Below are 15,568 nucleotides of genomic sequence, written 5' to 3'. Positions count from 1 at the left end.
AGCTGTGGCGACGAGATAGCTGCAAGGATTACTGGTCAGTCAGGAGACCGAGTTCAACCTTTGACCTCTTGATTTCAACTTTTATTTACACTCACTCTTTGATAAGGCCTAGGCTCCAATTGTACTTGTTTATGTTTAGGAATGAAATCTGCTTGGTTAGGTTTAATACGTTTTATTTCACAGCATTCGAGGTGCTGCTCTCTAGCCGGGGTTAGTAAGCTGCACAAGGATTCACACGTTGTTCAGACAACAGCTGCGTCTGGAAATATCTTAAATGTAAATAAAAAGTTGTAAATCCTGCTTGAAAAAAAAAAGTCTCCAACTATGAAACTGTGTTGTGACAGTTTAGGTTAGGAAGTAAAATCTTAAAGGGATGGTTCGCCTCTTTTGACATGAAGCTGTATGACATCCCATATTAGCAATATAATTTATGAACATTGACTTACCCCCTGCTGCGTCCTGTGAGCCGAGTTCCAGCCTCGTTTTGGCGTTGACGAAGGTAGTCCGGCTAGTTGGCTGGGGCTTAAAAGATAAAGCATCTTGCTTCTCAAAACAATATGCTTTAAAAAGAGTAATACATTTGCATCACAAAATTGTTAGCCAGAAAAAGTCAGACCTCACAATCGCTTGGCGCTATTTTTGCCTCCCTTCATATCAATGCGTACAGCTACCTAGCGATAGCCGCACCTGTTACAGTGTTTACTGCTCGAAAGCAGGGGACTGCTCGGTCTGCACTTCGGTCTGCACAGTTTACACAGCCCGTAGTGATTCAACGGGAGAGAGAAATAGCGCCAAGCGATTGTGAGGTCTGACTTTTTCTGGCTAACGATTTTGTGATGCAAACGTATTACTCTTTTGAACGCATATTGTTTTGAGAAGCAAAACGCTTTATTTTCGGGACCCTAGCCAACTAGCCGGACTACCTTTGTCAACGTTCAAGGCTGGAACTCAGCTCACAGGACGCAGCAGGGGGTAAGTCAATGTTTATAAATGATATTGCTAATATGGGATGTCATACAGCTTCTTGTCAAAAGAGGCGAACTATCCCTTTAAATGCTGTTGCTGTCCTAAAGAGCACCCCTGGCGACATAAGACTGACAAATATCAGTCTTTGGCTCGAGGATTTATGGTGCATGAGAAAACTAAAATAGAACATACACAACCTCTTATATAGAGATGAATTATTGCTCAGTGGGGACATATTTAGTGGTTTCCTACACGTAATTAACTGAAAGAAGTGTTGCCAAAGTAATCAAACTTCAGTAATTAAACGTGTTGTTCAAAGAGCTAAAACTGTTTCAGGAGATGGCGGATATAACATTGACATAATTCTCTTTAGCAATTAAAACTCTTAACGTTGAATTGCATTTGAAAATCAAATGTCAAAAACACCGTTTTGAAGGTAATTTGGTTCAATGCACCTCAAAAATGTTTAAAAGATGTTCGAGTTTCATAGGTAAAGCTTGATTTAAATGACAGACGAGAAGAGTAGCGCTATTATACAAAACATATTAAAATGATGCAGAACAGATAAGCTTTCTACATTTTCAAACTCGATTAATAGGGCGTGACTTGATCTGTGACCCTTAAGCATTTAAGAGATGACCGAGAAATTCTTTTATCCGATTAGACAATACTGCTTTGTTTGTAGATTTCCAGAAAAAATGTTCAGAATGTTTTATCATGATATTCAAGTTCAATCAATCCTATTGAATTCATCACATTTTGAGATTCTGATTTATTATGTTCTAACAAATGCTAAATTCTCTCTCTTTGATTATCATTCTTCATACAAAACAAGTTCAAAGTAAACGTGCTTCAATGACAGGGACTTTTTTTCGCGTGAGAAATCTTTATTGCCTTTATTGCACAAAGAAAAAGAACCCCGGCCCCTCACAAATAATAACTTTGATATCTCCCACCATCTCCCAAAAAGATGCAGACTAGGGAATAAAAGACCTCTATTACTATATAGAGGTAGATACAGCTACAGCATCATCATAACACATTTGGAGTAATAGACAGAGTGGGAATTGTATGTTCTATATAGTGCACACATTGTATTCAAAAGTCATATCCATAATGTAATTGCCATTTATCAAAACACCCACATGAATATGTGTCAGCCTGTTAATAAGGAAAGTCTGTAAGAGCCTGTGTCACCCGCATCGTGATTATCTTTCTGAGGGTTCAGCGTCGCCATTTTTCTGTGGGGGAGAGAAGAGCACCAGTTGAATTAATTTTTTGCCAAACATACACTAAGCAAATTCAGATGTATTCATTTTGTTGAATTTAAATAATGAAATAACCGTTTGATTTACCTCTGGTGATGTCAAAGCAGTTTTCACAGTGCACCATGCGTTTGTAGATCCACATGCTGTCCCCAGCTCTCAGATTACCCAGATTGCTGTTACACACATCACACTGCAGACACAAAGAGATGCTCCAAATGAGGAAGGATAGCAAAAAGCAGTTCTTAGAACCGAAAACTTTTGGATGAGAGGTAAAAACATTCTCCAAAATCAAGAAAAAGTTGTCCAGTTGGCTTTTGTTTAAGCTCTTAAGAGGATTAGTTGTATTTCAGTAAAACTATAAACCCAAGAACGGTAAGTCTTGTTTTTAGGGTAGTTAGCTTTTTGTTTGTAATAAGCCTGACCACTTCTCCAGTCTCTGATTGTTGCTGAACTATATAGAGAGAAAATCACATCTTCAAACTAAAAGTGCTCACTTTAAAGCAGGTTGCATGGCAGTTGATCTTCATGTCATCCAGGACCATTTTGGCATCACCAATAAAGGATTTATGGCAGATGGTGCACAGGTCTTTCTCAAGCACCGGCCTGTATCAGAAAAAAATTTGTGTTTAACACCTTAATCCATGCACCACACAGTGGGTTGTGTCTTAACAGGCACTTACAGGATTTACAAGAATATAAAAGACAGTCCAACCAAGAGAGAATGAACCTGTTTGGTGACCAGCATCAGGTTAACACTTCTGAAGTGAAAAGTACTTCAGTACCAATCGATAGCATCCCAGTCTCACGAGAAAATGTGGAATACATACAATAAATTCATCCACTTTTCCAAAACAAAGCAGTTTCACAATCCATGGTTGTAAAATGTGAGATGGTAACCTATACCTGAGCTGTTTTTCTAAGTTGGGTAGCATTAAATTGTCATGATGAATCACAACACACGAATATCAAAAGGTGTAAGCCATATTTATTTAGACTTTTGTAACTGTTTAATTGTGCACTTTCTAACATGTAGATCTAACCGTGACCTCTTGATTCTACCAAGCACTTTTAACTCCAAGGTTAGCTTGCTGACGCTCACATTTAGCTCAAAGCAAGGCTGTGCCCAGCTGGACTGAGCTGTGGGTAGAGTTTTAAGTCTTTGTGCTCTTGGTCTTTACACACTTTTTTTTTATGCCTTTCATGTTAGGACAATTGGAGAGAGACAGGAAGCAGGGGGCAGAGAGAGGGGGGAGACATGCAGCAAGGTGCTGCTCGGTGCGGGACTCGAACTGGGGCCAGCTGCAACGAGGACTGTAGCCTCTGTACATGGGGTGGCTGCTTAACCCACTACGCCACCGACCGCCCTGTCTTTACACACTTTGGGGTAAATAAGTGCTGCTGTTCTTTTCCTACCTTTCAGAAGATGAATACACGTTCTTCGTGGATGATTTAGAGTAGATCGGATCGGAATCATTTGACCTGCTGTGAGAGTTAGTGATGGAGTTAGGTTTTATTCTCATGTAACATTTGCACACCAATGTTGACACTCATTAAGTTAAGATAATTCACTACCTGCTACTCCTGTATGATGTTTTGGTGTAGGCAGTGGGACCGGTCACACTGGTGTACTCATAACTACAAAAAGACAAAAGTCAGAGACAAGTCACATTTCAGTTGACTTTTTTTAATCGCTGTCTATGGTGTATGAGGTCCTAATTTGCTCTGCTTCCCACCTGGAGTCTGGTTTGGAGTAAGAGTAGGTTTTAGGGTCACTGCTGTAGCTGTCACTGAGTGTGCAAACGAAGAACACATTATGGTTAATACAAAGACAACAGCTGCATTTTATTTCAGTTGATAACACAGAAATGCTTACCTGTAGGAGCTGCTGCGTGTAGAGGGAGTATCATCAGTGTACGAGCTGTACCTGTGTATCAAAGAGGCAAATGAGTCAGCTTGGTATGGTACAGTGAGTGCATTCTAGTTGGATTTTATGATGCCTAAAATTTGACTTGTTATGTAATGAAAGGCCTCGATGCAAAGTGTTAGGCGAACTCAGACAAAGCTGACAGAATCAGAAATTCTAAGTTGGGTAAAATCAAACTACTAAAAATACCAATCGGTGATCCCGTTTTATGTTAGTAAGGTGGGATATTCCCCACTTAAATTCGGACCTGTTCTGAGGATTTTAGTTACGCATTAGGTCTTTACCTGGTGGTACGTGTGGAGGTTGGTGAGTTCAGAGTTGGGCTTTCTCCTCTGACATAAAAGAAAAATGTCTGAGTACATATTGTACATGCATGGTACAAATACACACGCAGATCAAGAAAAATAAAAGACAGACAGGACAATCATCAATTTGCAACCCTCACCCTCTGCTGCTGTCCACTGTGACACTCTCTCTCTTTGTGATGCTTGTCCTGTTGGCAGAGAAACAATAGAGTCCCTTACTGACTCGAATAACTTGTTTGTTTTCTCCGTAGTAATCATTCACTAAGGCATTCTCACCTAACAGGCGAAGAGAGATCAGATGTGATAGATTTAGGCAGAAGGGAGCCGTACAGTTCATCCTCAGCCCTATTAAAAGAGCAATATTATGAATGTGTGTTCATTATAGGTTCGACCTTGTTGTGTTGATAGTATTTTTATATTAACGGTGAATGATGGATGTTTGTCTTACGTAGAAGAAGTCCTTGTTGTTTTTGTAGTTTTAAAACCATCCCTGAAACATCAAATTAAGACATAATGTTTTATCTGACTTTTGGGTACTTAAGTCACAGCTGTTGCGTATACTGGCACTGCAGGGACTCACTCATTAGGGCTGCTCTTCACCGTCACAGTCTCAGTACTGGTCACAGTTGTTTTGCTGTTAGAAAGAAAATATTACTTACAGATTATTGTTGTAATAAATGATAACTCAGCTCTTACTAAAATTGAAAAAAAAAACAAAAAAAACAACGAATATCTAAGATATGGTTCTGAACTAACATCACCAATTAGTCAACAATCATGCCCTTTAAAAAAAAAAAAGAGGATATCTAATTATAGTGTCATGCACTACCTTGTAGGAAAGCTGCACATTGTTGTTAGTTCAAACCATCCACAAAATGTAAATATAGAGCTTGTAGGACCTAGAGTAGGTCTTATAAATGGCTCTTACCTGTCGGGGACATTGTCTTTGATAGAGCTGGGAATGAGTGAGTTGTAGAGTATGTCCTTGGCACTGCAAGGAAATCATTTCAACAAAGTGTAAATGACATGTTAATCAGAAGTGATTTAGACTTTTTTTTCGTGTTTTCATTCTACACAACAGAAGGTGAGACGATACCACTTTCACTGGGAGTAGAAAATAAGCGATAATATCAGCACACTATATGTATGTATTACCTTTTCTTTCGTTTGATTATTAACATCATTTTAGAACTTGAAAAGAAACAAAGTCGAATTTTAATGAAAAAGAAAAAAAAAAAAGTAACCTGTGCACCTGCAATTAAAAAGTCCCTGTTTTGTTCATTAGTTGGTATCTTGGCTCTATGTCTCTGCAGCCTAGAAACAAGCCGAACAAGGCGCACTGTACACTCACAAATCCTTTCACACACCTACAGACCATCTGGGCATTGAATTAGCCTATATATTTTTTCCCAGCAGGAGGTGAAAATCTGATATGTAAGGGGGCTGGAGAAGCTGTATTAATGGTGATATTGCTGCTCGTTGATGTCATGTTTTAAAGGCATTGGCCCTTTTTTGATGCGTCTGATATTGAGCTTCACGAACAGTACTTGTTGGGGACTATTTTTCCCACATTTGGTGCTCTGCTGGGTATTTAAGGTTTTACAAGATCTATTGTCACTCACTGCAGCAGCTCAAAGTTTGGGACAACAACAGAGCTCTATATTACTGAACAATTGCAGGTGTTCTGGGGTTAATTTACGTGTTGGTTAAGCTTATTCTTATTAATCATCTATAAAAAAAATTACCTTCACCTGACTAAATTAATGTAACGTAATCTCACTAGTAAAGAACCTCCCCTGCATTTTACTCTGTATTAATAAAACTTACTTTTTGTCAGGGCTGATTTTCACTGCCACAGTCTCAGTTGTGGTGACAGTTGTTTTGCTGTAAAAAGGAAAAAACATGTTAATTAGTATAAATGATGAATCTTTGTGAGGTGGTATATTCGGTATAATATGATTATTGATGTCATGGATGAAAATGTCACCTGTTTTTGGTTGAGGAGTCATCCTTGATAGATGAGGGGATGAGATCGTCGTAGAGCTTGTCTTCTGCACTGCAAAGAAATATGACGAAGGTGCCATTAATTAGAAATAATGCATAGATTTGGACTCCACTGTAATTCGATGATCTGATGACATCTTACTCTTTAGTGCTGGTCACTTTTGTTGTTCTGGTGGGAGTGTAGGTTGAGTACTGTGACCTGTGTGTGAAAAGATGGACAAAAATATCTTACTGTTTGAACAAAGTTCAAAGCTTGGGCATTTTGCAGCTTTTGCCAGCAAGATATGGGGAATTTTTTTTGGGTGGATATATACAAAAGCACAAGACAATAACAAAAGCGCGAAAGTGGCAATAGAAGAAGCAAAAACTTATGTCGACTCAAACTGTTACCTTGTTCACTAAAGCAACTACAGCAACGTGGAGAAAAAGTCTAAGTACATGCTGTGCAGAATGCCTTCTGTTTCTTTCATATTATCGTGTTGTTTTCTCATGATCAGCCTCTTAGCCTCAGCCGAATCACTTGTGCACTTGCGTGTGGAAGCACAAGTTTAACGTTGTACTTGGTTGAGGTGTGTGTCATTTAAACAGTCTTACATAGAGTAGTTAAACCAAAGATTCTGCATAATGCATCAAATAGTAATAAAATGTATTAAAGTTAAAGCACTGAGGAATAAATATGTAGTTGTTCAGCACCCCTAACAGTATCCTTTAACTGCAGGCGCTGACTGATACATCGGAAGCAACAACCTAGCATCCTAATGTACAGTTTATCTGATACTGTTATTTTGTGCTGCTACTGAATAAATAGCTTTATTACTACTTCCATCACTGGTTGATTTAGTAGTTTTACCCTTTGCTTGAAGACTTAACACGCTCGGTGAAGGTCTCAGTCTTGGTGGGTGATTTAAGGACAGGAGATCTGATAAAAAAAATTTAAAAATAGAATTGTCATTCCACTGATATTCAGTGTGTGAGACAGTGATACATTCTGTGTTAATGCAGTAGGCATTCTATACTTCAGGCTCTGGGTGGTGGTGATGGTGGTCTCGGTGGTACTGCCATTTTTGGTCACTGTTGTGGTTTTTGTGCTAAAGGAAAAGACATTCAACATTAATTTACAAAAAGACCTCACTGTAACGTTTTCCATGTTGGTATGTTGCAAGCGGCATACCTTGTTTTCGGTTCCTCCTTGACAGGGGTTGTAGTCCTGTAGTGACGTGAGAAAATGCAAAATTACACATCATATTCACTGTTTTCCTGTTGAGTTCTGCATTATGTGAAACAGACGGGAGCAGAGCTTACTTGATGGGCTCAATAGTCTTCCCACTTGAATATCTGTTGAAACAAATAGACAGATTGTTCAGCTGTTTGTCCTAGAAACATCACCTGATGATATGAAACTAGTTTTAAAAATGTACCGTTTGGTGTAAGAGGATGTGGTCTTGCTGGAAGGGAGGGTGCTAGTGGAAGAAAGGTCAAATTGAGACACATGTTCGGCTAAACTTGAAACACTCCACTTGCATAATAAATGCAGCCACTACGGCGCAGTGCACTTGTCTGTTGAAAAAACTGGAATAGTGTACCAACCTGCTCCTTAGCTCATCCTGACTTCCACTGAACCTGCAGTGACAAAAAAAACAAAAAACGCAAGTTATCATTTATGTGTCTATTTATGTATCTCATTTCATGGTCTTTTGTTTCCTCTCATCCTTAAAAAAACCATAGTGTGTTCATAAGAATTTTACCTCTTGGAGAGAGCTTGCACAGATGATGACGAGCTTACAGGTTTGGTGGTTTTCACCTCCGCAGGCTCTGAGCTGCTGCACGAGAAAGTGTATAATCATTTACAGCATATTACAGCATATTGCACAATAGTATAAATTACTCCTATTTCTTTTGTGATCTCTTTGAATTCTTTGAATTCTCTTTGTTTTCTGTCCTCAAGTTGATGGTAAATCGAGCACTTGTTTTACCTTGCAAGAGTTTCATTGGACCTGTACCGGCTTAGCACAGTTCTGCCAAAGTTTGGGTCATGGCTGTAAAGGAAAAAACATTGATTATGAATTTGTGCATTCCATCAAGTATGAGTGACTCAACACTGTGACTTGCAAAAAGGAATGTAAAGAAGTCTTTTGTCAAAGGAAAGCAAGCAGTCACACCCAGTTGCTCAGCCACAGTGTGTGATTATGTGTGCATGCCCTTCAGCGACTAAGTTCAAGCCATTGTGTTTGTGTTTCATACTCGACAGGTTCGTCCTCATCACTGTCTTTTCTGATCCAGCTGTTGTCTTTCAGCAGGGATGCTTTCTTGTTGTCATCAACTGCCAGGCTGGAGCTCTTATCTAGAAACCCGAGGCAAGGAGATATTTATTGTCACTCATTGTCATTCTCACATTGCCATCCATTCATATATATTTTGCACGTATAGAGCTTTATATTAGCCTATTTTGGTATATTAGGCCCACTAAATACAATCTGACAATAAAATAGCTCCGCTTCAACAAGAAAATGTTTATGGGAAAAGAGAAAGACTCATTTGGATGGTCATAACATAACATAACTGTAAATCAATTAATTGAATTGTTCAAAATTTTTTACAAAAACAGTTAATTTTACAAAAACAGTTAAAATGTCAATGTCAATCTCTTATTATCTATTTAAGCTCTTTATGTGATTCTAAATGATATAAATATGATAGATGCTACAGATACTACATCTAGCCACACAAACTATGTGTTTGGCTTTGTATATTTTTCCAACACTACTCTGAATTTTTCAATTTTCATTTTGTTAGTTGATATTTGTTAATACTTACAAGGTCTTACTGTATACCTGCTCATTTTGGAACGTCACCTGAAAGTGAACAGGAGAAGGGAATGTGTCACATACATTAGACACTAGGTGTCACTGCAAGCTGAGACCATTTACAAAGTATCTGCTCTCAGCTGAAATTCAACCTGAAACCAGTAAACAAGCAAACTCAGCTGAAAAAAGCTTTTCAAGCCTCCGAGTACCTGATAGGCGTCTTTATTTTTTAATTCTTATGCATTTGATTAGCGGGTTTCTTTGTGAACATGTCGGATTTGTCACTGCGGCGTCAGTACAGCGGTTGAAATTCTGGTCCGCCCCTGACTCAACAATTAAGCCATAAACTGGTTTGTCTTGATCTGTACCCACATGCAGACACACCCACCATCCACAGCACACCTTTTCCAAACACGCCATTGTCAGCAAAACAGAAGGGCATACAGTAACATGCCATTAGCTATTGATCTTAAAGATTATGCCCTTTCGACACCGTGAACGTTACAGCCCCCCCAAAAAAACTCCTATCAAAAACCTGAATTCAGATCTGTGAAGGGAAACTGTGAATTAAATATTTCTCTTATTATCAGTCACAAAGTATAAACTGACTGTAAGGTACTGAGGTTGCTAAAATGAAAGGTGTCCTTGAGCTGACACAAATTAGGATTGGGTCCAATAACAACAACTCAGTTCTTGCACACAACTCAAATATTGGAAAAATTTTTCATTCGATAACCTTTTAACAGATCAGATCCATGGCCTGTTCAGTGATCTGAACAGCAGCTTGATACTCTCCAGAGGCAGAATGTGCCGCTTCACCGTACGGGTCAGAACATACTTTTTTGTTCATTTTTACTGTTAGCGCCACACTCTTTGCCCAATCCAGGACTCAAGCTTCCATTTAAGCTACATAAAAACCCGGTCAGAAAGCCTTGCAAGTGTTTAAGCACTATCACTCATGAATTTGTTAGCTGTAAGACATGCATTCATTCATCAGAATGAAATCACTTTCCCAGAATGTAATGTGAGAGCGTTCTGAAAATGAACATACAGCAGTGATATTGTTGCATTACTCTCAGATACGGTTTGTTTTTGTGTGCATTGGCCATCAATTTGGTGCCAACCATTGTGTCTGTAGCTGGAATTCAGTGAGGAAAGTATATCTAGTTTTTAAATGTCAGTTAAATCGCAGTAATGCACGGTAACGATCAGCATCAGCATCAGACAGAAAGTCTTGGTTCCACTTAATCAGATTATGTATAATACTCTGATTTTTTTTTTGTTAATCTTTAAGGGTTTATGTTTTTCTAATTATATAGAAGGTAATTATTTAATTTCATATGCACATTTTTTTTCTCTCTCACTCTGAGCTATTATGAGACTTACAATACAACAACTGACAGAAGAATCGAGAAAGAGATGGTGTACATACCTCCGCTGAAGGCTCTTATAGCTTGCTGTGAGAAAGTTAAGTCCTGCTGTACTTCAGGTCAGAATACCTGTCTATCACGCCGTGCTGTAGAGTCACACCCGTGTCACTCCTGCCTTTTAACCTCAAGGGAAACCACCCAAGGGAGTGGCTTCACAGGGAAATAAAGCTCTGTCCTCGTCACTCAGAATGTTCTGTCTCCATCACCACCGATCCAACAATAATGAATAGTTTCTGCTTGCGGCCTAAAGAAATAAATGGAACTGGGTGGACCTGCAATTCAGCTTGGTTGATGAGGAAGTAGACCTGCAACATGGGTGTGAAAACATGTCTAACTTTTATAAGTGATCCCCCTCAAAAGTGTCATTCTGTAACATGATGTATGTGTCAGTATCCTGTCGATGTTTTTACAGATTATGACAGCAGACTTTGCACTTTACACATGTTCTCTATGCTGATAAAAGTACTTGAAGCTCAATTATATTTTGTTTCCAGTCTCATTATAGGATTATTCATCACCTGCTGAGGTCCAACAAATGGCTTAATATCTTACCTATATCTGTACAATCTGGCCTCAAAGAATGGATCAGCAGGTCTTATCAAAGCCATAACCACTGACATTGACAGGGAAAGTTCTACTAAATGGTGTTTTATTTAAGGTACTGTTACACGCTCATGAGGTAAATACATTTAGAGGTTTAAATCACCAGGAGTACACATAAAAGTTTTGTGACATTCGGATTTCATGTTTGAATGCAGGTTTGTGAGTCACTTATTACTGGGAGTGGCGTGTCCAGGGTGATCTGAGGTATGAAAGGTGCATAGCACACAGGGGTGTGACAGAACAGTACTGATAAGCGAACCCCTCCTAGTCTGTAACAGCATGGAAGGAATGCAGACTGCCCAGGAATGACAGAATGCTAAGATGAGCATCAGCAGGAAAAGGGAAACCTTTATTAAAAAGACAATTCGATTTGTACATGGAAGTCAAGTTTAAAAACAATTATTTATCTCTAACTGATATATCTACCTAAAGTAATTTAAAAAAATTATTATTATTTTTTTTACAATGTAAGAGCAGCTGTTTTTTCTTTGACAATAAACTGACCGATTATCTCTATCAATGTTCAAATTCAGGTCATTAATCGACACTAGGTGGTGGTAGTGCTATAACCACTGAAATTATAATCCTGTTTGCAGAACTCCATTTAAATGCATAAAAAAAACTAGTTTTTCAAGGGATTACAAATTCAAAGTACAAAGGACTCTACTCTCTGATAGTCAGAAGACCATAAATAAGTCGAGCCTCTTCTACTGTGGGGACTGAAAGAGACAGCGGTGAGTGCAAAGATCAATACTGCACAAAGGAGCAATGTTAGGTGAACTGCAGCCAGTGGACCAAATCCAGCCATCAAACCGAATATTTTACCCCCTAAAAGGCTAAAAGCCTTTTCTTTAGTTAAGAAGATACACAACTTGGTGTCATTTATTCATTTTTTAAACCCTTTTTTCTTTTTTTATATCAATTGTTTGATTGAAATAGAAAATGTGCTGCTCAAACATTAGTGTCCCAATTTGGTGGAATTTCTCATGGCGTGGATGCTTTGAGAAACTTAACAATAACATTTAGTCCAGTGTAACGAAACAGTGTTACACAGCAAAGATCCCAACGAATGCTCATTACAAGACCGAACACAAATCCAGATGTGTGTCAAATGAAAGGCTGCCATGAAGACCTTTAAAGAGTAAAATATCAAAGTGAGCGCACGTTTGAGTGGACTTTTAGCTGACTTTTTTAAGTCGGTTTTGAAAGTGCTGATGGAGCTGCTGCACCTTGCATCGCCAAGCAGGCTATTCCATTGATTTGTGGCCTGTGGAGAAAGCTGATTGCCCAACGAGAGCACCACTAAATGGTGGAACACAGTCATGTTGTTGAGGAGATTCTGGAGTGTCTCGGGTGGATGTGACTCTTTTAATCATGCAACATATATTACTGTTCCATCTAAAGTAAAAGTTGTATCACCTCTCCTATAAATTTCATGGTCTTTTTTTAATTGAATTGATTTCTTTCAGAAACCACACCTTGATTGTTTCATTTATTATAAATGAGGCAAGACACTGGTAAGCATGGATGGCTATTTTATTACATCTGAGGTCTTGTAGCAGAATGTATCATAAATGATTTACTGCCATTTGTAGACTGGGTTTACATAGATTTCGGTATTTTGGTATATATGCTTGGATTTTTGGAGGATCCTGGTTTGCGTTGCACATGTATTCTGCTTTTCATCGTTTTCTGCATTTAGACACCTTGATCATTTCTTGTACTGCTTTTGAGAAATATTGACGCGCAACCTCGAATGTGATTAAAAACCATTAAATGGTGACATGTAAACACCTTGTTCGGGTTTTTCTAAAAACTGACTGCTACTAAATGTCACAGGGAGTAACATGACCTAAGTGACCATGTAGGATCACTTAAGAATATAAATAACCAGGTTTCTCATCTGGAAAACAGCTCTAAAACAGCATGCCAATAGACCTATGCATGTAAACACACTGCAGTCCAACAGTTTTTTTCAAACGAATATTTCTAGTAAATCAAAAATATATATTTAATTTCAAAACAGTCTTTACAAGACGCATGATAATGTGTGTCCACCATACTTGTGGATGCTGCTCAACTAATAAGCTATGACAAAATATAAGGAAAATGGTCCATGGTTGAAACTAATTGTCTGCTCTCTGTTTTTGATATGTTTTCTACAAAACTGAATTTCACGCAAAGTTTTCACTCAGTTCCGTCTGTAGTTATTGAATGCTTACGAACCACTTCATCGAGTGAGGACAAAGATGACAAGAACAAGTGATGACAATGTCAAACTGCAAAAACTGAGAAAGCAAGGCTGCATATCCAAGATCCTAATCAAATTTTATTCACCAGGCCAGACTCATAGATGTATGTATATCGACAGGATTTCATCCCTGCCAGTTCTGCTCATGCTTGTTGCCTGAACTGTGTGATCATCTTGGCCTAGAAACCCCCCCCCGTCCATTTGCTGCAAGAGCTGAGAGACAACCAGGAGCTAAACAAGCAGCCTGGTGTAGGCTGCATCTTCAGATTGCACAAAACAACTCAAAACCGTTCTCTCTTTTAATTTTTTGTTATAACATTTTAACTAAAGATCCCTATGAGAACATAAGCCAATTTACACTTAAGATAGTTTGCATGAATGCTAAGGGCACAATCCCTCAGTTTTAACATCACTGATGCATACTGGCACTCTGATGCTGAGCATGATAATCTCTGAATGCTTCCTGGGTTGCTATGAAGAGACTGTAGCGCCATCCCTGTCCTGCCATTGGGTCATTGCAATGCCTCGCAGCCAATAAAGCACCACAACAATCTTTATACATTATTGCATTTTCCTCCTATTGTCCCAATAAACGTACATGCACATCTGCACATGTACGTTGATGCCATCTTTTTAAAATGATTACTCTAGATTTCCCTTTGAGAGCAGCATGATCTAGTCGAACAATTTTCTTGCTATAAATTTTGACAGATGTCAAACTTAACATTGTCTGTTATATCCTGCATATGTCTGTGAAATACTTTCTGCCTACATCCGGTTTTCTTTTGTACCTATGCACCTTTTGTGTGTTTTGGCCTTTGCTGACATTTTCAACTGATATTGCCCAACCCCCCCCCGCATTACATCTGCTCATATTGCACCCTTGTGTCACCCTGTCAGATGGTGAAAATGCGTAACTGTCAACATAATCTGCATTTTGCATTACTGGGGCAATTCAGAATTACAATGCAATGAGATTTTCTGGCAGAATTAAACACATTACCGTTGCTATAATATCATAGTTTCAGTGGTGAAAGCCACAAAAAGCAGCCGTAAAGATAATCATCAAATGAAAGAGTCCTTGTGCAAATCTGAGGCTTAGTTATGAGGGAACGTCTGAGATCAAAGGCCAGGTTTCACTCAGCTGTTACCAGAGGAAGAAGTACAATATTAGCACTCAGCGATCCTGTTTGCGTAAATGGTGTGGCAGATGCTATCAAACCTCTTTATGTAACATGATACAACTTTTTTTCCCTTCAAAAATAATGCTTTTTGTAGGCATCTGAGCATCTGAGCTCTTCGAAAAGTATGACTCTGTGCTAACTTATTGTCATACTTAGAGGCAACAACAGGCCCCAGGATACAGATATGCAAGATGCCCGCTGCTCTTGATCGTTTTGTGTTATCTGCCGTGTTATGTTCATATGTTTCGCCTAATTTTACGTCACTTTGGGGTCATTTTGCATCCACGTCACATTAAATGATTTTGTTGCTGGTTTTTGGACCCAATTTTGAGTTACACTGTCACATTTTGCTTGTATGTTTGGTTGATATGAGTCTCATTGTGATTGATGTTTTGGAGCAATTCTGTGTTCTTTTTGAGGCCACTTGCATTGTGTTTAAGTTTATTTGGTTTCTATCTCTTTTGTGCATCATTTTGGACATTTTGTATTTTGTCATTGTCTACCTCTTTGTAGCCGTTCTTTGTCTTGTGATCATTTCTATTGCTTTACATCTGTCCTGTGGCTCATTTTGGCAATGTTATATCTCTTCAACATACACGTCTTGTGCGTCTTATTATGACTGTTCTATGTTTATTTTTATATATTTCTTGTATACAACCGAGGGCCCCTTACTCCTTGGGCTTCTGCACTGTCGATGCTGGGAAGGGCCCTTATAGTACTTCCTCTCCGAATTAAATGCCCAGATTTCAACTATGCATATTGTGCAAAATAGCATATGCGAATCCATTTTCAGTCCATGATGCTGTCTTTCATCTCCACATATGTCGGT

The 15,568-nt window shown here is 38.7% G+C and overlaps 1 protein-coding gene across 2 annotated transcripts; it reads right to left on the bottom strand.

Annotated features, from left to right (window-relative positions):
- Positions 1-1,832: 1,832 nt before the first annotated feature.
- scel (sciellin) lies at positions 1,833-10,866 on the bottom strand. Of its 2 annotated transcripts, none has more exons than XM_075479280.1 (27): positions 10,704-10,866; positions 9,282-9,319; positions 8,709-8,808; positions 8,441-8,503; positions 8,213-8,284; positions 8,055-8,087; positions 7,886-7,927; positions 7,770-7,802; positions 7,639-7,674; positions 7,484-7,555; positions 7,318-7,386; positions 6,610-6,666; positions 6,451-6,519; positions 6,291-6,347; positions 5,392-5,454; positions 5,044-5,097; positions 4,912-4,953; positions 4,740-4,808; positions 4,604-4,651; positions 4,443-4,490; positions 4,108-4,158; positions 3,968-4,021; positions 3,807-3,869; positions 3,648-3,716; positions 2,729-2,837; positions 2,322-2,424; positions 1,833-2,207 (listed from the first exon to the last, which is right to left on the bottom strand). In XM_075479280.1, the coding sequence occupies exons 2-27, from the start codon at positions 9,304-9,306 to the stop codon at positions 2,191-2,193; spliced, it is 1,518 nt and encodes a 505-aa protein (XP_075335395.1). In that variant the 5' UTR covers positions 9,307-9,319; positions 10,704-10,866; the 3' UTR covers positions 1,833-2,190. The 2 variants fall into 2 exon arrangements, with proteins under 2 accessions (XP_075335395.1, XP_075335394.1); XM_075479279.1 differs by having other exon boundaries at positions 8,213-8,287; positions 10,704-10,865.
- Between the last annotated feature and the right edge of the window lie 4,702 nt (positions 10,867-15,568).

Source organism: Odontesthes bonariensis, chromosome 12 (genome assembly GCF_027942865.1).
Source record: "Odontesthes bonariensis isolate fOdoBon6 chromosome 12, fOdoBon6.hap1, whole genome shotgun sequence".
NCBI classification, from domain to species: Eukaryota; Metazoa; Chordata; class Actinopteri; order Atheriniformes; family Atherinopsidae; genus Odontesthes; species Odontesthes bonariensis.
This window is presented reverse-complemented; position numbering and strand designations above follow the sequence as displayed.

Coding starts and splice junctions, on each gene's coding strand:
- scel (XM_075479279.1), bottom strand. CDS start 9,306: ATGAGCAGGTATACAGTAAGACCTT. Junction 8,809..9,281: donor CAGGTATACAGTAAGACCTT/GTAAGTATTAAC, acceptor TCGGGTTTCTAG/ATAAGAGCTCCAGCCTGGCA. Junction 8,088..8,212: donor GTGCAAGCTCTCTCCAAGAG/GTAAAATTCTTA, acceptor TTGTCACTGCAG/GTTCAGTGGAAGTCAGGATG.